The following is a 22,201-nucleotide window of genomic DNA, read 5'->3' as shown; positions in this document are numbered from 1 at the left end:
GTGTCGCGTACTGGCTGTGGGTGGCCACTGCTGTAGGCGCTGGCTGGCAGCGCACAGTCAAACAGGCGCCACTGTTGCATGCTGTTGCTGCAAGAAGGGGACAGGACAAAAATGGGGTATTCCGTTCTGCTGTGCCCAGCCAGGTGTGCGTTGACAAGTGAAGAACTGGCCGAGGGCAGAGCCCCAGAGGGAAGCAGCTCCACAGGGGGCCCCTCTCTGCTCTCCGTAGCGCGGCCTTCTTCCATCTCTCTTCTGCCCCAGGGATTTCAAGGACGTGGAAGCAGCCCTACATGCCATGAAGAACGTGGCCCGGCTCATCAACGAACGGAAACGGAGGCTTGAAAACATCGACAAGATTGCTCAGTGGCAGAGCTCCATAGAGGACTGGGAGGTGAGGGTCCCACACCCCACAAAATACCATGGGGCTCTGCCCCTGAACAATCTAGGAAGGAGCTGAAGCAGGGAGCCGTGCTCCTGGGAGCTGGCGAACAGGCACTAGTGGTAAGCAAGCTGGTCCTCTGCCCAGGCCAACCCACCCGAGCACTGAGCTGCAGGCCTGGTGGTCGAGAGTGTAGGGCATGTGTGACGTAAGATGTCGCTCCTGGTGCAGCTGGCCAGCCCAGCAGGAGGACAGGCCAGCCCCCAGTTTTAGTAACTACTGGGACTCCTCCCAACAGAAGGGTTCAGGCCTGCCATAGCATGACCAAAAACGGATTGCCATGGGTCAGAGCCTCCTGGTTCCATTCTTCTGGCTTGCACATACCCCTTGTCTCTGCCAGTCTTGCTTTCTAAAGCCGCCGGAGGCCTGAACTTACGGGGACATTTCCTGTCCTGTTCTCTCACCTCCACCCACTAGCCATAAATATTATGAAAATACAGATTCTTGGGCCTCATCCTAGAACTAGGAAATTAGAATCCCTGGTGGTGGGGCTGAGAAATGTGGTCTTTGTTTTGTTCAGGGTTTTTTATTTTCCTGGTGCTTGGTTCTGAGGCCCAGACCTGGCTAAGGACCCCTACAAAATTCACTTATCCCAAACTGAACAGCTGCCAAAAACTCCTGGCTGATGTTTGCATTTCCCAGGAGGAACCGGAAGGGGGCAGGGCTTAGCCTGAAAGTTTGAAGTCTAATGATGGGGCTTCAGGTACTAACTACATTTAGCTGAGAAAACTTCCTTAGCCCCTAAAAGACAAGGTTCACAGGTGACTTCTAGCCAGGTCTAACTATTCTTGATCGCAGCACTGAACGAAGTATCATGGGAGTCACATAGGTAATTGTATATGTTCTAATAGCCATCTTAAAACAGAAAAAAAAGAGTGAAATTTTTTTTCTTTTCTGCTCAGTAATTTTCTTTTTATATATATATTTTTATTAACATATAATGTATTATTTGTTTCAGGGGTATAGGTCTGTGATTCATCAGTCTTACATAATTCACAGTGTTCACCATAGCACATACCCTCCCCAATGTCTATCACCCAGCCACCCCATCCCTCCCACCCACCTCCACTCCAGCAACTCTCAGTTTGTTTCCTGAGATTAAGAGTCTCATATGGTTTGTCTCCCTCTCTGATTCATCTTGTTTCATTTTTCCCTCCTATGATCCTCTGCCTTGTTTCTCAAATTCCACATATCAGTGAGATCATATGATAATTTGATCTGATTGACTTATTTCACTTAGCATAATACCCTCTAGTTCCATCCACGTTGTTGCAAATGACAAATTTCTTTTTTGTGATGGCTGCATAATATTCCATTGTGTGTGTGTATATATATGTATGTGTGTGTGTGTGTGTGTGTGTGTGTGTGTATATATATATATATATATATATATATATATATATATATATACCACAGCTTCTTTATCCATTCATCTGTTGATGGACATCTAGGCTCTTTCCATAGTTTGGCTATTGTGGACATTGCTGCTATAAACATTGGGATGCACGTGCCCCTTCGGATCACTACATTTGTATCTTTGGGGTAAATACCTAGTAGTGCAATTGCTGGGTTATAGGGTAGCTCTATTTTCAACTTTTTGAGGAACCTCCATACTGTTTTCCAGAGTGGCTGCACCAGCTTGCATTCCCACCAACAGTGTAGGGCGGTTCCCCTTTCTCCACATCCTCGCCAACATCTATCGTTTCCTGATTTGTTCATTTTTGCCATTCTGACGTGTGAGGTGGTATCTCACTGAGGTTTTGATTTGGATTTCCCTGATACCGAGTGATATTGAGTGCTTTTTCATGTGTCTGTTGGCCATTTGGATGTCTTCTTTGGAAAAATGTCTGTTCATGTCTTCTGCCCTTTTCTTGATTGGATTATTTGTTCTTTGGGTGTTCAGTTTGATAAGTTCTTTGTAGATCTTGGATACTAGCCCTTTATCTGATATGTCATTTGCAAATATCTTCTCCCATTCTGTCCGTTGTCTTTTGGTTTTGTTGACTGTTTTCTTTGTTGTGCAAAAGCTTTTTATCTTGATGAAAATAGTTCATTTTTGCGCTTGCTTCCCTTGCCTTTGGCAATGTTTCTAGGAAGAAGTTGTTGTGGCTGAGGTCGAAGAGGTTGCTGCCTGTGTTCTCCTCAAGGATTTTGATGGATTCCTGTCTCACATTTAGATCTTTATCCATTTTGAGTCTATTTTTGTGTGTGGTGTAAGGAAATGGTCCAGTTTCACTCTTCTGCATGTGGCTGTCCAATTTTCCCAACACCATTTGTTGAAGAGACTTTTTTCCATTGGACATTCTTTCCTGCTTTGTTGAAGATTAGTTGATCATTGGGTTGAGGGTCCATTTCTGGGCTTTCTGTTCTGTTCCATTGATCTATGTGTCTGTTTTTGTGCCAGTACCATACTGTCTTGATGATTACAGCTTTGTAATAGAGCTTGAAATCTGGCTTTGTGATACCACCAGCTTTGCTTTTCTTTTTCAACATTCTTCTGGCTATTCGGGGTCTTTTCTGGTTCCATACAAATTTTAGGATTATTTGTTCCAATTCTGTGAAAAATGCTGATGGTATTTTGATAGGGATTGCATTAAATGTGTAGATTGCTCTAGGTAGCATTGACATCTTCACAATATTTGTTCTTCCAATCCATGAGCATGGAATGATTTTCCATTTCTTTGTGTCTTCCTCAGTTTCTTTCATGAGTATTTTATAGTTTTCTGCGTGCAGATTCTTTGCCTCTTTGGTTAGATTTATTCCTAGGTATCTTATGGTTTTGTGTGCAGTTGTAAACGGGATCGACTCCTTAATTTCTCTTTTTTCTGTCTTGTTGTTGGTGTTTAGGAATGCCACTGATTTCTGTGCATTGATTTTATATCCTGCCACTTTACTGAATTCCTGTATGAGTTCTAGCAGTTTTGGGGTGGAGTCTTTTGGGTTTGCCCCATAAAGTATCATATCTGCAAAAAAGAGAGTTCGACTTCTTTGCCGATTAAGATGCCTTTTACTTCTTTTTGTTTTCTAATTGCTGTGGCTAGGACTTCTAATACTATGTTGAATAGCAGTGGTGATAGTGGACATCCCTGCCGTGTTCCTGACCTTAGGGGGAAAGCTCTCAGTTTTTCCCCATTGAGAATGATATTCGCTGTGGGTTTTTCATAGATGGCTTTTACGATATTGAGGTATGTACCCTCTATCCCTACACTGTGAAGAGTTTTAATCAAGAAAGGATCCTGTACTTTGTCAAATGCTTTTTCTGCATCTATTGAGAGGATCATATGGTTCTTGTTCTTTCTTTTATTAATGTATTGTATCACATTGATTGATTTGCGGATGTTGAACCAACCTTGCAGCCCAGGGATAAATCCCACTTGGTCGTGGTGAATAATCCTTTTAATGTACTGTTGGATCCTATTGGCTAGTATTTTGATGAGAATTTTTGCATCCATGTTCATCAGGGATATTGGTCTGTAGTTCTCCTTTTTGATGGGGTCTTTGTCTGATTTGGGGATCAAGCAATGCTGGCCTCAAAAAAGAGCTTGGAAGTTTTCCTTCCATTTCTATTTTTTGGGACAGTTTCAGAAGAATAGGTATTAATTCTTCTTTAAATGTTTGGTAGAATTCCCCTGGGAAGCTATCTGGCCCTGGGCTCTTGTTTATTGGGAGATTTTTGATTACTGCCTCAATTTCCTTAGTGGTTATGGGTCTGTTCAGGTTTTCTATTTCTTCTTGGTTAAGTTTTGGTAGTTTATACATCTCTAGGAATGCATCCATTTCTTCCAGATTATCTAATTTGTTGCCATAGAGTTGCTCATAATATGTTCTTATAATTGTTTGTATTTCTTTGGTGTTGGTTGTGATCTGTCCTCTTTCATTCATGATTTTGTTGATTTGGGTCATTTCTCTTTTCTTTTTGATAAGTCTGGCCAGGGGTTTATCAATCTTGTTAATTCTTTCAAAGAACCAGCCCCTAGTTTTGTTGATCTGTTCTACTATTCTTTTGGTTTCTATTTCATTGATTTCTCCTCTGATCTTTATTATTTCTCTTCTCTTGCTGGGTTTAGGCTTTATTTGCTGTTCTTTCTCCAGCTCCTTTGGGTGTAGGGTTAGGTTGTGTATTTGAGACCTTTCTTGTTTCTTGAGAAAGGCTTATATTGCTATATACTTTCCTCTTAGGACCACCTTTGCTGCATCCCAAAGATTTTGAACAGTTGTGTTTTCATTTTTATTGGTTTCCGTGAATTTTTTTAATTCTTAATTTCCTGGTTCTTTAGTAGGATGCTCTTTAGCCTCCATGTATTTGAGTTCTTTCCAACTTTCCTCTCGTAGTTGAGTTCTAGTTTCAAAGCATTGTGGTCCAAAAATATGCAGGGAATGATCCCAAACTTTTGGTACTGGTTGAGACCTGATTTGTGACCCAGGATGTGATCTATTCTGGAGAATGTTCCATGTGCCCTAGAGAAGAATGTGTATTCTGTTGCTTTGGGATGGAATGTTCTGAATATATCTGTGAAGTCCATCTGTTCAGTGTATCATTTAAAGTTTTTATTTCCTTGTTGATCTTTGGCTTAGATGATGTGTCCTGATTTCAGTGAGGGGGGGTTGTTAAAGTCCCCTACTATTATTGTATTGTTGTCGATGTGTTTCTTTGATTTTGTTATTAATTGGTTTATATAATTGGCTGCTCCCATGTTAGGGGCATAGATATTTAAAATTGTTAGATCTTCTTGTTGGATAGACCCTTTAAGTAGGATGTAGTGTCTTCCTCATCTCTTATTATAGTTTTTAGTTTAAAATCTAATTTGTCTGATCTAAGAATTGCCACCCCAGCTTTCTTTTGGTGTCCATTAGCATGGTAAATGGTTTTCTACCCCCTCACTTTCAATCTGGAGGTGTCTTTGGGTCTAAAATGAGTCTCTTGCAGACAGCATATCGATGGGTCTTGTTTTTTTATCCAATCTGCTACCCTGTTACATTCAGGGTAAACTATTGAAAGATATGGATTTAGTGCCATTGTATTGCCTGTAAGGTGACTGTTACTGTATATTGTCTCTGTTCCTTTCTGGTCTGTTACTTTTAGGCTCTCTCTTCACTTAGAGGACCCCTTTCAATATTTCTTGTAGGGCTGGTTTCGTGTTCACAAATTCTTTTAGTTTTTGTTTGTCCTGGAAGGTGAAATTAATTTTAATGTTCTATTTAACTCAGAATATCCAACGTATCATTTCAGTGTGTACTGAACATAAAATCATTAGTGAAATATTTCACATTCCTTATTTTATTTAGTCTTCAAATTCGGTGTTATTTTACTTACATAACATCTCAGCAGGGATTGGCCACATTTCAAGTGCACATGCCACCGGCTGCCTCGTGGCCCCATTTTGCAGAGACAACCAACTTGTAGGTCAGATGACCTTTTCACTCCCTACCCCACCCCCAACAGCCCCCACCACTTCCTTGAGCTTCAAGAGCAACCCCTCCCTCAGTGGCCTGCTGCTTACTACTTGCCAGTGGGGGCCACAGGCAGGCCAGGCCAGTGGGGAGGCCGCCCAACCCCATGATGGAGGCAGGAGGAAGTGCCCAGTGGAGAGGGCTTCCAATGTTGGGTGCACTCAGCTCACAGCTCTCCTTTGGGTACCCCAGGGGGAAGATCTCCTGGTCAGGAGCTCAGAACTCATCTACTCTGGGGAGCTGACTCGTGTTACACAGCCACAAGCCAAGAGCCAGCAGAGGATGTTTTTTCTCTTTGACCACCAGCTCATCTACTGCAAGAAGGTACCAGAATTGCTGTGCCCTGCTGGATGAGCCATTTAGAGCAGGAGTAGAGGGGGTGAAGCTGAGGGCTGGGAGTAGCTGCCAAAGAAAAGGAGCCACACACAGGTGGTTCCTTTTCCTGGGGACCTTCAGTGGAGCAGGCCCTTTGAGGGTGATTCTCTGCAGAGGGAGCCAAATAGCCCAAGGACCATGGCAGTCTGACCAGGGCCCAGTGTTGTTGAGAATACCTTCCTGCTTGACCTAGCCCCTGCTTGCTTCTAAAGCCACCTCTACTGTCCCTGCAAACCTCAGCTCCCCCTGAGCCCTGGGGTCCTTGCTCCCACTGCTGCTTCTTTGCTGTAGCTTCTACTCCTCTCAACACGTGGCCCAGGTGGCTCTGTCGAGGAAGCCTGCCTGGCTGCTGGCCATGGGCCCAGCCTGGTAGGCCTGGTACTCTTCTCTGTCATGCAGTGTGGGCCCTGGGCCACTGTTTCCATGGCTGCCTCCCCACGAGACTATGGGTACCCTAAAGACCCTCCAGGCCAGTCAGTAACTGAAGGCCAGCTCCTTCGCTGAAGGAGCGAGGCTCCTGCATCATGGCTTCAGCACACAGTTGTGGGCCACACCACACTCACTCTGCCCTCATGAGCCCACCATCTGCTTGGAAAGTGGGTGAGCAGCCCACTGGCCCTTCCAATTGCAGGGTGCGGGGTGAAGCATAAACATGGTCAGGAGAGTGGTTCGGAGGCCTGGGAGGGACCCGACAAGCAGGATAGGGCAGGAGCTCACAGAGTCTCTGGCAGGACCTTCTCCGCCGGGATGTGCTGTACTATAAGGGCCGAGTGGATATGGATGGACTGGAGGTGGTGGATCTGGAGGATGGAAAAGACAGAGACCTCCACATGAGTGTCAAGAATGCTTTCCGGCTGCTCTGCGGCACCACGGGAGAGAGTCACCTGCTGTGTGCCAGGAAGCCTGAGCAGAAACAGCGCTGGCTCAAGGCCTTCGCCAGAGAGAGGGAGCAGGTGCGGCTGGACCAGGAGACAGGTGCGAGACGCCATCAGCCTTGCTCCACTGTGAGGGCCCACCCAGCCCTCCTAACCCCTGAACACGAGGTCAGGAGAACCTTGAGACTGTGAGACAGCATGTCCCACCGCCTAAGGGCCTCAGGTTTTGGCAAGGCTCCAGGGCACCTCTTCATTTCAGCCCCAGGGCATGGGTCTCCTGGCCTGTTGGGGGTTTGCTTCCAGAACACTCACATATGCACGCACACTTCATAAGGTGGGGGCCCTCTGCTCACCAGCACAAAGCATTCAAGTAGGATTTGGGCACTGGCTGTGAGAAGCCTCCCCCACCCCAGCATAAGCAAGGCACCTTCCCACTGCATTCCTCTCCTCTCCGTGGGCCCCCGGGCATCATGCTCAAGAGTGACCAGATTGGCTCTTGGTCTGGGAAAGCCACAGTGGAGAGAAAGGATACTAGATGCTGGATACATCAGGGATTGGGTCAGGGTGAGAGATGGGATAGGGCAAGGATGTGGGGAGGGCCCTTGCACATCTCCTCTGCCTGGCTGGTCAAGGCAGGCTGGCTGAGCAGGATGCCGAACATCTGCAGCATGATGGGATCCCAGGCCCTGTGGGAGGTGCAGGGTACACAGAGGACCACACAGATGCCAGGAGACACAGGGCAAGAGGAATTATTGGCTGGGGAGGTGGGGGAGGGGGAAAGGCAGCCAAGTCCTCAAGGTAAGCAGAGGTCTCATTTGTGGCCCTCCCTCCCAGGCTTCTCCATCACCGAGCTGCAAAGGAAGCAGGCCATGCTGAATGCCAGCAAGCAGCAGGCCACTGGGAAGCCCAAAGGTAAGCGGATGGTTCCCTCCCTCCTCCCATAGCAGCCTGGCCCTAGCCATGATCAAACTCTTCTCTGACCCCCAAAGGCAGCTAGCTCCTGGGGCCCACCTGCTGCCCACTGCCCTTTGCAGGTAATTGTTCCCAAAGATTGGTGTTGAGGCCACTGGTAACAAAGCTTTCGTCGGTGTGCAGTTGATGTTGCTCTCAATTCCCTTGGGTACCCCAGAGCAGGAACATTAGTGGAAGTGCACCTCCCCAGGCAGGATTTCTGGGAGGCCTCGTTCAGTCACCTGGCAAGGAGCTCATATGCCCATTCTTACAGAGATGTTAAATGCCTGGCATGCAGCCTGTTCCATGGAGGAGCTCCAGGGCCCCACACCATCTCTGTAGGCTAGCGGGTGGCCCAGGCCACTAGGTGTGGTGGGCCGCATAGGAAGGCAGTTCCCTCCTGCGGGACAGGCCCCATCCCACCCCCCCTCTAAGCAGAGGCTGCCGCTCTGCCCTGTGCCACCTGGCGACCTAGGCACCTATGATCCCTGCTTTCTTCTGCCCAGCCCTCAGCCGGCCCTACTACCTGGCACGCCAGAAGCACCCGGCTCTGCCCGCCAGCCTGCCCCAGCAACAGGTCTTGGTACTGGCAGAGCCCAAGCGAAAGCCGTCCACCTTCTGGCACAGCATTAGCCGGCTGGCACCCTTCCGCAAGTGAGCCAGCTCCCCATCCGACAGCACTGTCTGGACCTGCCCCGCCAGTGGGCCTCCAGCTTTTTCTCCCCGAGGCCCACCGCATGTGGCCTCCTCTGCCGGTCACGCACACTGGAAGTTACGGACTGAGCGAGGGAGCTGCTCGGCGCCCCATTCGTGGATTCTTCCCCACTACTGGTGCACTGAAGACACCAGCTGGAGGGGCAGGGGCCCACAGCGGTGAGCCTCCCACCACCCTCCGGACCTCTATGGGGCCTCCTGGGAGCCACAGCTCAGAGCCACCGGCCAGGCCAGTGTGTAGAAGACTGGCCGCTCTGAACCCTCTTCTCTGGACATCTGATCATCCCTCCTCCTGTTTCCTCTGGGCAGGGGACCATCTGCCTTTAGCCCCTGCAAAGTTGGGCTCTGTGCCCCTCTGCCCTCCAACTGTCCCTCAGGCCCCCAGTCCCCAGCTGGTGGTGCCAGGCAACTTGCGTCCCTGGAGGGTGGGAACCAGAATTCTCTGCACAAAAATGTCTGGCCCAGAGCCAACTCATTTTTGCCTCCCAGCCCCTCTAGGCACTCCTGGCTGCTGGACACCCTTCCTCACTTGTGATGTGTTTGTTTATAGTGGAAAGAAAACAAAACCATAGTCACTGCATACTTCCGTCAGGGTTTGTGACCAGTCCACGTGTAGTTGTGGGTTGACTCCAGAACCTGGTCCCGGTTTTTTTTAGATTGTGCTGTTTTTCTAACAATGGGGAAAAAGAATTGTTATCAGTGACACAGAAAGATTGCCTTACCCTAAATGAGCGTGAGAAGCCATAAGGACTGAATTCTGTGGCCCAGCATCCAGGACTGACCCACCAACCCAGAGGCCGGTGGACATGTGAGTTAGAAGGAAGCCCACGTCCCGCTGAGAAGGGTTCCCCATGAGTACAGCCAGGACCTGGCCTGTGGGTGTGGAACACTGAGCTGCCCCTCTGGCCCACGGGAATTCAGCAGCATGTACAGTCAGTCACTCTTGCACTATACGTTCTCCAAGCCAGAAACCACATTTAATTTCATAAAGAAACATGAAAAATAACCTGGCTGCCAGCCCTTGTTTTTCCATTTGTGTCTGTGTATTTTCTTCTTTGCATGCCCCATCCTTCCTGTACCTCTTATACCTGTCTCTGCCCCGGGCCTTTCCTTCAACAGAAAGGAAGAGCCCAGCATCACGCAGTGCGGTGGGAGCTCACTTATCTGCAGACCATGCCCTCAGAGCTTTGGTGGACAGAAACAAAGGTGATGGGGGAAGTACTTCAGAGGCTCAGACGCAGCTGGGAGCACAATGTGTGGCCTGGGAGCTGTCCTGGTGTGGGATATAGCTGGCCCAGCTCCTCCAACCTATTCAGGCCTGGAAGCCTCCCTGGCTGCTCCGAGTTGATGTTTAGCTGAAGTTGGCAAATGTCAATTTGGGGAACAGGAAGTCTGCAATCTTTCTGGGTCTTAGCATCCTCCTCAGTGAAATGGAGAATGCGTCCTCCCAGGACGAGCCAGGCCACAGGACCAGAAGAGGAACAGGGCCAGCTTTCCTCCCCTTCCCCCGGGGGAAAGAGTCCCCACAACCTGCTGCCTCCACACACCCTTACACACTGAGATGTCAGTGCCACACAAGGTCACCGGGGCTGAGCACCACAAGGCCCTCTGCCTCCAAACCCTGGATGTCCTAACTTGAAAGAATCTACACCACCTCCCAGCCAGGCCATGCCACCTCGAGATAAAACCTACAGGGGAAAAACTTTTTTAAAAAATCACAACATGCAACACAAGTCAATCTTTATTGAAAACTGCAGTATTAATACATAACAATTCTTGTTACAATAAACGTGCTTTTAAGAATTTTAAATCTGAGCTCATCTACTCATCAGATTGCATAAAAAATTAAAATAGTATGAATTTACACATAATGGAACTGGCTCAGGATGGATGTTCCATTCCTTTGTATTGATTGACACCATAAGTTCAATGCAGAGGTGAGGGATGCCTTTAACACTGGAAGACAATGCTGACTTAAGCTTAAAAAAAGTACCAAGAGAACGGTCTAAAAAAACAGTATTTAAAAATCATTAAAAAAAAAAAAAGGAACCATTTCCTAGTCAGTCACAGCCCATGTGGCTCCTTGGGGCCTCTCCTCCATCACAGCAACCCTGCCAGGAGTGCAACAGAGCCTATTTTACTGACCACTAGTCTGCACGAGGACCCGTGGGAGACTGACAAGGCTCAGGAGGCCCAAACGAGAGACACCTGTCATCTCCAAAACACCAGCCCTGGGAGCACGGGTCTCCTGAAGCCCTCTGCAGGCTTCCTGAACAGACATCTGCCTCTCCTCTGTCTCCCTGTCCCAAGTAAGTAAACTTTAGTCCTGGGGATTCAAATAAGGTTATCCCTAGGGGGTTTTCTGTTCTTCAAATGAATGGGGGGTAGGGGGGGCTGCATGCTAGGGGTGGGGGGAGGAGACAAATCCTCTGAAACATGTAACATCAACTTTGCAACTTTCAACCCAAAAAGATCAGACCCTCCTCTGCAGCAGGTCATCTGCAAGTCTGTTCAAAAAAGTCTGATGCACCTTCAGAAAGCTCAGGCTGAGTAATAAACAGCTCAGGGGAAAAACACACACACACTTGAGATGTGCTAGAGAGGAGCTAAGCAGTCTGCCCTTCCCCTGAGCCAACCACACTCCTCTGTAGAGACACCCCCACCCACCCTTAGAAAGCACCAGAGAGAAGAACCAGAAGCTGCCCCCCACCCTCAAGCCACTCAGCCTTAAAACTGCCCGTGAGCCTGATGAGGGGTCAGAGAGGCATCCTGTCCTGTCTGGGCAATACTCAGGTTGGCAATGACTGGGGTATCCAGCCATTAGCTGCCAGATAGGGAGAAGGTGGCCAAACTGGTCAGAGAAATACTGTTTCCAACTGTTTCCAAGAACTGAAGAAGTCTGGATTTCCTTTTGGAAGTGGGCCCCAATGCTGATGTGGTTGGCATGTGCCACCTTTCACCACCGGCTGGCAGGCACACTCACAGAAACCCATGTGCCAGAGAGCAGCATAGCCAAAGTGCCTTAAGAATGTATTTCCTCTCATTATAGAAGTGATGGTGCCACCAGATGGAGCAAGGCACTGTATGCCCAGCGTGGGAAGGGCAAGATGCTTGCCAACCAGGTGCCCAGGGCGAGGCTCAAGACCTCCCTCATGTCCTGTAAATACTGCATTTGCATAGCACTCAAGAAACAGAGTCACAGAACAGCAACTGGCTGGTCTAATAACCACACCAATAACAATGTTCTGAAAAGATTTAACACGATACATAAAAGCTTCTGGAAGCGCCTGGCCTCCATGCCTATCACCATGAATGGCCCTGGCCGTGATGTTGGCTTCACTTCACAGAGGCAGCAAGCTGATGGGACCAACGCTCTTCACTAAACACTCAAGTCACCTGGCCCAGATCCTAACAAAATTTCCATAAGCAAAGAGACCTCCTAAACCTTAGCAGAGAGGCTGTAGAACAAATTTTTTTTTTTAATACCCATGATGACGTTCATGTTTAGAGGAATTAGGTCCTTCGCTTGCCTATCTCCACTTCTGAAAGAACCATAATTCAGCTGAAAGACTCTCAAATTAGGAATGTCACATACAAAAAGAAAAGCAAAGTTTCTCTGAATGTTCCACTATTATTCTTGGGATATCAAATTATGCAAATTTATAACAGAAGTCTATTCCTTAATTAATTTTACTGGAATTAAATGCTGTTAAAATTGCAACCTACGACAGTTTTGCTACTATTCGTATGTCCAGATTCTTACCTGCTAGGCAAGATCTACCTTTCATTATATTTGATAGCTGATGCCCTGATAGGTTCAAAATAGATTTCCAGAGATGTATTCCATTATGCAAAAGTATTTGATAAAGTCTCCCAAAACTCACCTTCACAAAAGGAAAAAAGAGATTAAAAAAAATTATAAGGGGGAAAGTGTTTATGAAGCTGATATAAATGGGGGCAAAATGCAACCCACCCTTCTTGCTCTCAAAAACACCATTTAATTCAGTGCTTGTGAAAATGCTCACCCTGTGTGTGCCATGTCTCAAGCAAGCCCAATGAAGCATCCTATATAACTTCTATCTTTCCTCAATTCAAATAACTCCACCCCCTTACGTGTAGTTTTGTGTGTGTGTGTGAGAGTGTGTGTGAGAGTGTGTGTGTGTGTGTGTGTGTGTGCACCCATTTTGATGTTCAGGGCTTTACTAAAGCATATATTAAAATCATATTTTCTCCTAATCTATCACACTAAACTGGGGAAACTGACTTTTCTTTTACTTGGTCAGTTCAGCCCTGGAACCCTTAGAACCTATCAGATATTTATTACAAACCATCTACTATACAGATGGAATTAACAACAAAGAGTTGAAGAAGTGGACACAAACCATGTGCCTGAAGTAAATGGTTCACATACATACACACACACACACTGACAAACACACATGTGGGTTAAGTGCTAATGAAGCAATTTAAAGTACTTATCAGTAAGCACACTATGTTAATAGACATTAGGAGTAAGGAATCTTCTGTTTACAATGATCCATGCAAAAATATTCCTAAACTTCTTATAAAATAAAATGTGAAAAAAAAATTATGGGGTACTTACTACAAAAAATAAGGTTACCAAAGGCTCAGGGGTCAGGTGTCCTACTCACCAAATGGGGCCGAATGCCAAACCAGTGCCAGAGTCCTGACCTAGCTGCCAGAGATGTAGGGGCAGGGTCCCCTCCCCAACCAAAGCCCACAACACTTGAAACAATGATGGGGTGAACAGGAGCATACCCCACGCCCACCTGACAGACTGCTGAAAGGGAACAAAACCCTCACCCTCCCACCCCCTCTCTGAACAGACACACACTCCCATTGATACAAGTTGGGCACATTTAGGCAAAAAAATCCTCTTCATTTCTTATGTACAATATTCAGACTTCAAACACAAAATCCTTTCCGAATAAATCCTGGAAGGCAAATGCATTCTGTTGCTGCCTGGCCCTTTGCTGTCCATACCTGCTTTGTGCTAAGAGCCCTCAGCTACAAGACATGGCAGACAAGGTTCACAGACAAAAGGCACCAGCCCTTCCCTCACATCTCCACAGACCCATCTCCAGGAGCAGCCTCCAAATTTTCTGAGATGACAAGTCCCCATCAGGTGGATGGGCCCAAACATAGCCACAGCCCTGCCTCTCTACAAGAAACTTCAAATAAAGTTTTGTTCCCTTTTAATAGTTCTTAAATATACAACTTTCTTCATAACAGCTGAAATCTTTGCCCTTCTATGGCGAGGAGGGTGATGCGGGGGCGGTGAGAACAGCAATGCCTATCTATGTTTTCAGTGGACTGAAACATTTCTTGGGGCGGGGAGGAATGGTTGCCAATACCTCCTACAAATGTGGCTGTTTCTCCTTCACATGTCTTCCATCCAAGGAAAATAATTTAGTTCTACATAGGACTTTTCCAGTAAAGACATTAGGAATAAGGAATATCCCTCCTCATCTCTATCTGTAAGAGGCTTGTCATGAAAACTTAAATGGCAGAGAAAATTGCTTTGCTGATACACAGACCACCTCTTGCCCCTAGCTCTATACTGGCCACACACTCTACACTTTCATGATGATCTTTAAGAATGTCCACACCACAATGCCCCCCCCAAGACTAAATGGCAAGATAGGGATGCCCAGTAAGCTGGCTGCATCCCCGGCAGTGGTGGCTCTCCCGGCACTCTCCCTGTCCCCGCAACTCTCTCCCCTCGCCGTGCAGTCAGTGTGAAAGAAACAGATGGCTGAAAACTCAAAGTCCACGTTACCAACTGGCAACCCACCTCAACCCCAAGGGCTGAAGAATCATCATCTAAGGGATTTCAGATACTCTATGAAGAAATTCACTTTAACACTTATAACTTTAAGACTCTGCATACATTACAACAGTGCATTAGTGATACAAGTTATAAAATGCTTTTCCATTCCTTTGGGTTTTGCATATGATGGTTTTGCATCAGTCACTGCAGGTAGATTGAGCAAGCTTTGTTTTTGTGTTTGTTTTTTTAAACATGCATTCAACTAGATATGATTCAGAATAGATTAATACTCCCTTTTAATCATTACAGTTAGCTAAAAAATTGCCAGGCAGCCCACAAAACAGGATTTGCTTTAAGACCAACCCACAGAGTTAGTTGGAGACTAATGGCGCTGGGACCTGCTGGGCCGGGCCATAGTAGTGTTTAGCTAAGTGTAGAGAGCATTAAGAAGAAAGTCCGGGTTGGAGGCGCGAGGCCTGCAGCACCAGCTGTGGAACCTCCATGATGTGACTGCACAGCTCCATCCTCAAACCTGGCACGGGGAAGAAAGACAGACACAGTCAACAAAGAGTGCCTCTGGCACCATTGCTCCAAAAAGGAGGGGTTTCATTCAACTCAAGGAGGACAAAATCCACCAGGACCAGAAAGGGCAGCAGCAGGAGAGGCCACTGCTCCTGGTTCTGTGGACCTCAGAGAGACTTCCAGTTACAACTAGAATCCTATTTCCTGCAGAAGGCAGTGGGAGATTAGAGCATGGAAGAGGAAAGGAACAAAGTCTATAGTGTATACAGCAAGTACTCCATGGTTCCCTTCCTTCTTCTACTTTATAGAGTCCCAATAAGAACAAAAATTTAAATACCACACTGCTCTTGGATTAACAGGTAGCATTTTTCTCATTAGTGCTTAAAATATGTTAGATTTGCCATTCTGCACTGAAAAAAATACACTTTAGTCAAGAGTCAACACAGGTTTCACCGATCACTTACATTTGCAGGGTGATCACCACTGAGGGGGCACGTAGCTGTAGGTGGGCGTTCCTGGGGCCCGATACGTGGGCACAGTGACTGGGTGGGGGGCAACAGGAGTTGGGGAGTGGGCGGTCAGCAGGGTACCTGGAAGAAAGAGCAGCTGTCTCAGTGGCAGGCAGCACCACCACACACAAGGCGAGCCCGTGTCACCACACAGCTCCACGCTGCCCAACGAGAGAGCTCTGGCCCGGCCTGCTTTGAAAGGAAGGAGATACACAGAAGAAGGGGTAGTCTCGACCTAGAGTGCTGTCAGAACTCTGATCGTACAAAACTCAAAGCTGTACGAACACAGCAAGCTTATATGATAACGTCTACAGAAGGCTTTGTGCTTTCCCTTCACACGAGCATACTCAATGATTTTTGGAAATCAGATAATTGACAAAATAAAAAAATTCAGCCTTAAAAAGGAAGGAAATTGGTTACATGCTACAACATGGATGAACCTTGAGGACGTTATGTTAAGTAAAATAAGCCAGTCACAAAAAGATACATCCAAAAGGACTCCACTTACATGAGGTATCTCGAGTAGTCAAACTGACAAAGTAAACGGTGGTGGCCAGGGGCTGGACTGGGCTGGGGGTGGGGGGCACAGGGGATAAGGGGAATTGTAATTTAATGAGCAGACCTTCAGTTCTGCAAGGAGAAAAAGTTCTGTTTTACAAAAATGTGACTATACTTAACATTACTAAACTATATACAGTTAAAAATGGTTAAGATGGTAATAAATTGAAGAGAGGGAAGACTCCAAACTACATGAGCTTCTGAGTACATGAAGATAATGTATTCCCTTATAACTACAGAAAACTCAGCAACTCTCTGAGCCCATCTGTAGATAAGCAGAACCTCAAACCTAACAGCCTCACTTTGCTTCTCTTCACTTCCCATCTCCCTGCCCACAACCAGCCCACAGCCTGCCATCCCTCCCTCCACATGCCTCAAACATGCAGTTTCTGTCTCTCCACAGATAAGTATGGGAAACCCAAATACAATGGAGACTCTGGGCAGAAAACACACACCTTTCTCTCTGGCACAATCTCCCTATGTTGAAGTTTTAAAAAAAAAAGAAAAGAAAAAAAAAGAGGGAACAACATTGGGGAAAAAAAACCCAACAAAACAAAAACAAAAAAACACAGCCAATGGCAAGCACGTGCATCTTGTGTACCTGGCCGCCCGGCCATAGACAACTCATATGCCCACTGGAGGTAACCTAATCCCTAGACATTACGTCAAGTCCCCAGGGGCTCCGTAGTCCAAGAAGATGTGTACATCCTACCCAGGAGCCTCATGTCTCTGTGATTTATTTTTCTGACCAAGGGAAGCCTTCGGAAATAAAGTCGACCAATGCCAAAGGATTTCTACAAGTAGCTGTTAATGTCTATTAACACAAAGCCAGTTTTCTTAGATTTATGCAAACACCAACATTCACACAACTTGCCCTGCAAAGACAGCCCACAATAAAGGGCGGTACCAGGAGGGCCAGCCCACCTAGACACAAAGTAATCCCCTTCTGCTCAAGCTTGGTATGCTCCTCAGGGGGACCGGCCACTCCTCGGCCCTACTGCCAAGGGCTCAGCTCACCCGTCAAATACAGAGATCACTATCCAGTCGTGCCCACAGGAAAGGTACCTGGTTCTTGGCTTGTCACTCTAAACCCCAGACTCCTCTCAACTGAAAGGAGAAGAGGAGGAAATGAAAGGAAGGGAAAATAAAAGATCATATGCTGTTCCTTTCCTGACGAGTATGTCCTTCCATACAACTCGAGCCATGAAAAATCAAACCAAGGGTAAAAGAATTAGTGAGCTCTCCCTTCCCCCGGCTCTCACGCCATCATAAAACAGGCAACCCAGGGTCAAGGACTCACCTGCCGACATGGCCATAGTGGTCCCAGCCACCATGCCCATGGTGACGCCGTTGCCTCTAGGTGGAGGGATGGGAGCAGGGTACACCGTCGCCGGCATGCCATTGGGCTGCACCACTGTGGTGTGGTGGATGACGTGAGGGGGTGCTGCGTACAGGGGCTGTGTGTAGTAGGTGCCTTGCTGTGGAGAAGAGGAGAGACAACTGCCACAGGGCTCCACACCCCATGGATCAGAGCCCAGAGAGAACCAACCCTTCCCGTACGCACAGTGCCCATGAGCACCATTAAGAGACCCACAGCACACCCCAGGCCTACCTGCGCGTAGGGGCTCTGCTGGGGGTAGGCACTTCGCACAGGGTACACAGCGGTCTGGTAGGGGTTGGGGGAGGAGGAGTATGGTGGCACTGCCCCGCTGGTGGGGGAACAGGACACTTTGTAAGGTGTGCCGGGAGTGTAACCTGAAACAAAGAAGCCAATGGCCGTGAAAAACCCAGAGCTTTTCCTCTAAGGTCAGGAACAAGACAAGGCTATCCACTCTCACCACTGTTATTCAACACAGTACTGGAAGTCCTAGGCACAGCAGTCAGACAAGAAATAAAAGGCATCCAAAATGGTGAGGAGGAAGTAAAACTGTCTATCTGCAGATGACATGACACTACATAGAGAAAACTCTAAAGACTCCATCAAGAAACTATTAAAATAAATGAATTCAGTAAAACTGTAGGACACGAATATACAGAAATCTGTTGTGTTTCTACACACTAGTGAAAAGTAGAAGAGAAATTAAGAAAACAGTCCCACTTACAACTGTACCAAAAAGAATAAGATACCTAGAAATAAATTTAACCAAGGAGGTGGAAGACCTGTGCTCTGAGAACTGTAGAACACACTTATGGAAAAAAACTGAAGACAACACAAATAAATGGAAAGCTACACCACACTCATGGACTGGAAGAATATCGTTAAAAATGTCCTTACTACCAAAAGCAATATACAGATTCAACGCACTTCCTATCAAAATACCAATAGCATTTTTCACAGAACTAGAACAAACAATCCTAAAACTTGTATATGGAACCACAAAAGACCCCGAATAGCCAAAGCAATCTTGAGAAAGAAGAACAAAGCTGGACATATCACAATCCCAGATTTCAAGATATATTACAAAGATGTAATCATCAAGACAGTATGGTACTGGCATAAAAACAGACACATAGATCAATGGAACAGAATAGAGAGCCCAGAAATAAACCCACGTTTAATTGGCCAACTAATAATCTACAACAAAAGAGGCAAGAATATACCATGGGGAAAAGACAGTTTAATAAATAGTATTGGAGAAAGTGCACAGCTACATGCAAAAGAATGAAACTGGACCACTTTCTTATACCATACACAAAAATTAAAATGGAATAAAGACCTAAATGTGAGACCTAAAACCTCAAAAAAGTCCTAAAAGAAAATCTAGGCAATAATCTCTTGTACAATGGCTTTAGCAACATATTTATGGATCTCTCAAGCAAGGGAAACAAAAGCAAAAATAAACTATTAGAACTACATCAAACTAAAAAGCTTCTGCACAGGGGTTCCTGGGTGGTGCAGTTGATTAAGCGTTTGACTCTTGGTTTCGGCTCAAGTCACGATCTCAGGGTCATGGAATCGAGCCCCCTGCCTGGCTCCAGGCCCCACAATGAAGGAGTCTGCTTCGGTTTCTCCCTCTGTCCCTCCCTCCCGTGCTCATTCTCTCTAAAATAAATAGATCTTTAAAAATAAATAAATAAATAAATAAAATGCTTCTGCACAGTAAAGTAACCCATGACAAAACAAAAAGACAACTACTGAATGGGAGACAAGGTCTGCAAATGAAAAATGTAATAAGGGGTTAATATCCAAAATTACATGAAGAACACCACCAAAAAAAAATCCAGTTAAGAAATGGGTAAAAGACCTGAATAGACATTTTTCCAAACAAGATCCCAGGTGGCCAACAGACACATTAAAAGATGCTCAACATCACTCATCATCAGGGAAATGCAAATCAAAACCACAATGAGATCTCACCTCACACCAGTCAGAATGGCTAGTATCAAAAAGACAAGAAATAACAAGTGCTGGTAAAGATGTGGAGAAAGGGGAACCCTGGTGCACTGCTGGTGGGAATGAAATTGGTGCAGCCACTACAGAAAATAGTATGGACATTCCTCAAAAAGTTAAAAACAAACACCACATGATCCAGTAATTCCACTATTGGGTATTTAACCAAAGAAAATGAAAACACTAGTTTGGAAAGATACATACACCCCTATGTTTATTGTAGCATTATTTACAACAGCCAAGATATGGAAGCAACCCAAGTATCCAATGATAGAATGGATAAAGATGATGTCATGTATATGTACGTGTGTACACACAGACACACACACACACTCTCACTCTCTCTCTCTCTCTCTCTCTCTCTCTGGAATACTACTCAGCCATAAAAAAGAATGGATCTTGTCATTTGCAACAACATGGATGGACCTAGAGGATATTACGTTAAGTGAAATAAGTCGGACTGAGAAAGACAAATACCATATGATCCAGTGATTTCACTTATATGTGCAATCTAAAAAACAAAACAAAACAAAAACCACAAACAGACTCAAAAATAGAGAACAAAGCAGTGGTTGCCGGACTGGGGGAGAAGGGAATGGTGATGGGCAAACCAGGTAAAGGGGATTAAGAGGTACAAACGTCCAGTTATAAAGTTAAGTCAGTCATGTAGACGAAAAGTAGAGTACAGAGAATATAGTCAATAATACTGTAATAACACTGTATGACTGTGCTAAGCAATGAGCAATACACAGAAATGTTAAATCACTATGTTTATACACCTAAAACTAATAAAAAAAAATTTAAAAAGGAAAGAAAAAAAGGCCTTAATTCAAACCCACTTTTGGGCCCGGCACAGGGAGGAACCACATGTGCAGTGAGGAACAAAGCAGTGTTACAGCCCTGACTGCAGTCAAGATCTGACACCACTGTGGCCCTGTCTATCCTCCACAAACATGTGACTTCATTTCTAGACCTGATGTGCAAGTATGTTTGTGGGGATTGGGGGAGAAGGGAAAAAACAAATGAGAAGGTTCTACTGAGAGTATACTCAACACAGGAATAGGAAAGAAATACCTGTCCTGTGGGAATACAAACTGGTACACCTTCCTGGGCCACAATCTGGTATTAAGAGTATGGATTGGAACAGACTCAACTCTAAGAATTCTCATCACAGTGTTGTTTATTACAGCAAAAAAAAAGGGGACGGGGAGAAACTTGTCAAACACCAGGGCTAAGGTAAAAAGATTTGAGTTAAGACAGCAAGTTGAACACATACATTTGCCTCTGTCCCCACCCAAAGTGACAATAAATCAGATTAATAAGTTAAAGATGTAAAGCCACAGAGACAAAGAATGGGAGAGAAGACAACACTTTGGAACCTAAAAAGCAGAAGTGGAAAATGATTTGGCAGACTCAAAATAGCTACATCACAGCCAACAGTGAAGAGGGCTGAGAAGCAGCCTGCTACCAGGCACACCCCTTCCCCAAAACCTGGAAACTATCAGCACTTGCTTCCAGTTGATGGAGGGCTAAAAGTCTCGAAGAGTGGCTAGAGTCTATTTGCTAAGCCAGAAGATGTCTGGCTCCCCATTCTTCCTGACTCCCCATCCCAACAAAGAATAGTGGCTTATTCTCAAGGGAGGGTATGAGAGGGTCTCTGAACTGCTATGTTCTTAGCAGCTTTATTCATAATGACCAAATGTCCACCAGCAAACTGGTACATCCATAGAATAAAATACTAGTTAGCAACCAAAAAGATACAACTGCTGATACATACAACATGGGATAAATCTCAAACTATAAGATGCAAAAGAAGCCAGACATAAGAATACATGCTGAGAGGTGCCTGGCTGGCTCAGTTGGTGGAGCACCTGACTCTTGATCTCAGGGTCCTGAGTTCAAGCCCCACATTGGGCACAAAGCCTACTTAAGAAAATTTTAAATTATTAAAAAAATCCATGCTAACTTCACTGATAGGAAACTCTAGGAAAGACGAACCTAATATTCCAAGATAGAAAACCGACTGGTGGTGGTCAGGGGCCAGAGGGCATGAAGGAACTTTTCGGGGAATGAAGTCACTTGACTGTGGAGGTGTTACACAACTGTATACTCCTGTCTAAAGACACCAGACCAACCGCTTAAAAGGATAACTTTTAGTATATGTAAATTATACCTCAATAAAACTGCTTTCTAAAAGTGAGAGAGGCTCCCGGGTGGAGCACTCAGTTAAGTGTCCGACTCTTGGTTTTGGCTCAGGTCATGATCTAAGGGTGATGAGATTGAGCCCTGCTTCCGGATCCACATTCAGGGTGGAGTCTGCTTGAAGATTCTCTCCCTCTGCCCCTCCCCCAAACCTCTCTCTAAAATAAATCTTCAAAAAAAATTTTTAAAAAAAGGTGTCTGAAGTACTATTTCTCATTCATTACGAGACAAGGGCTCACTCACTCACACTTAATTCATGGGCGTGTCAGACAGTACAACTGCTCATAAAGCTAGAGAAATACTTTCCATAGGACCCAGCAATTCATGCTCAGATATCTATCCTAGAAGAATGAAAACATATGTTCACACCAGGACTTATAAAAACTGTTCACCAAACTTCTTCATAATAGACAAAAATTGGGA

The 22,201-nt window shown here is 45.8% G+C and overlaps 2 protein-coding genes across 7 annotated transcripts in view; one reads left to right on the top strand and one right to left on the bottom strand.

Annotated features, from left to right (window-relative positions):
- The window catches only part of ARHGEF4 (Rho guanine nucleotide exchange factor 4), a 253,022-nt gene extending 242,172 nt beyond the window's left edge, over positions 1-10,850 (top strand). For all 5 annotated transcript variants that reach the window (XM_032412865.1, XM_032412855.1, XM_032412851.1 and 2 more), the window contains 5 exons: positions 262-391; positions 6,083-6,214; positions 6,997-7,240; positions 7,975-8,052; positions 8,598-10,850. In XM_032412865.1, the coding sequence (XP_032268756.1) occupies positions 262-391; positions 6,083-6,214; positions 6,997-7,240; positions 7,975-8,052; positions 8,598-8,749 (736 nt within the window). In that variant the 3' untranslated portion in view covers positions 8,750-10,850. The remainder of the gene's footprint in view (positions 1-261; positions 392-6,082; positions 6,215-6,996; positions 7,241-7,974; positions 8,053-8,597) is intronic.
- The window catches only part of FAM168B (family with sequence similarity 168 member B), a 42,741-nt gene continuing 31,068 nt past the window's right edge, over positions 10,529-22,201 (bottom strand). For both annotated transcript variants that reach the window (XM_032412891.1, XM_032412900.1), the window contains exons 4-7: positions 17,798-17,940; positions 17,486-17,663; positions 15,583-15,708; positions 10,529-15,128 (exon numbers count right to left, since the gene is read on the bottom strand). In XM_032412891.1, the coding sequence (XP_032268782.1) occupies positions 15,596-15,708; positions 17,486-17,663; positions 17,798-17,940 (434 nt within the window). In that variant the 3' untranslated portion in view covers positions 10,529-15,128; positions 15,583-15,595. The remainder of the gene's footprint in view (positions 15,129-15,582; positions 15,709-17,485; positions 17,664-17,797; positions 17,941-22,201) is intronic.

This window comes from Phoca vitulina, unplaced genomic scaffold, assembly GCF_004348235.1.
Source record: "Phoca vitulina isolate PV1807 unplaced genomic scaffold, GSC_HSeal_1.0 scaffold1, whole genome shotgun sequence".
In the NCBI taxonomy this organism is placed as follows: Eukaryota; Metazoa; Chordata; class Mammalia; order Carnivora; family Phocidae; genus Phoca; species Phoca vitulina.
This window is presented reverse-complemented; position numbering and strand designations above follow the sequence as displayed.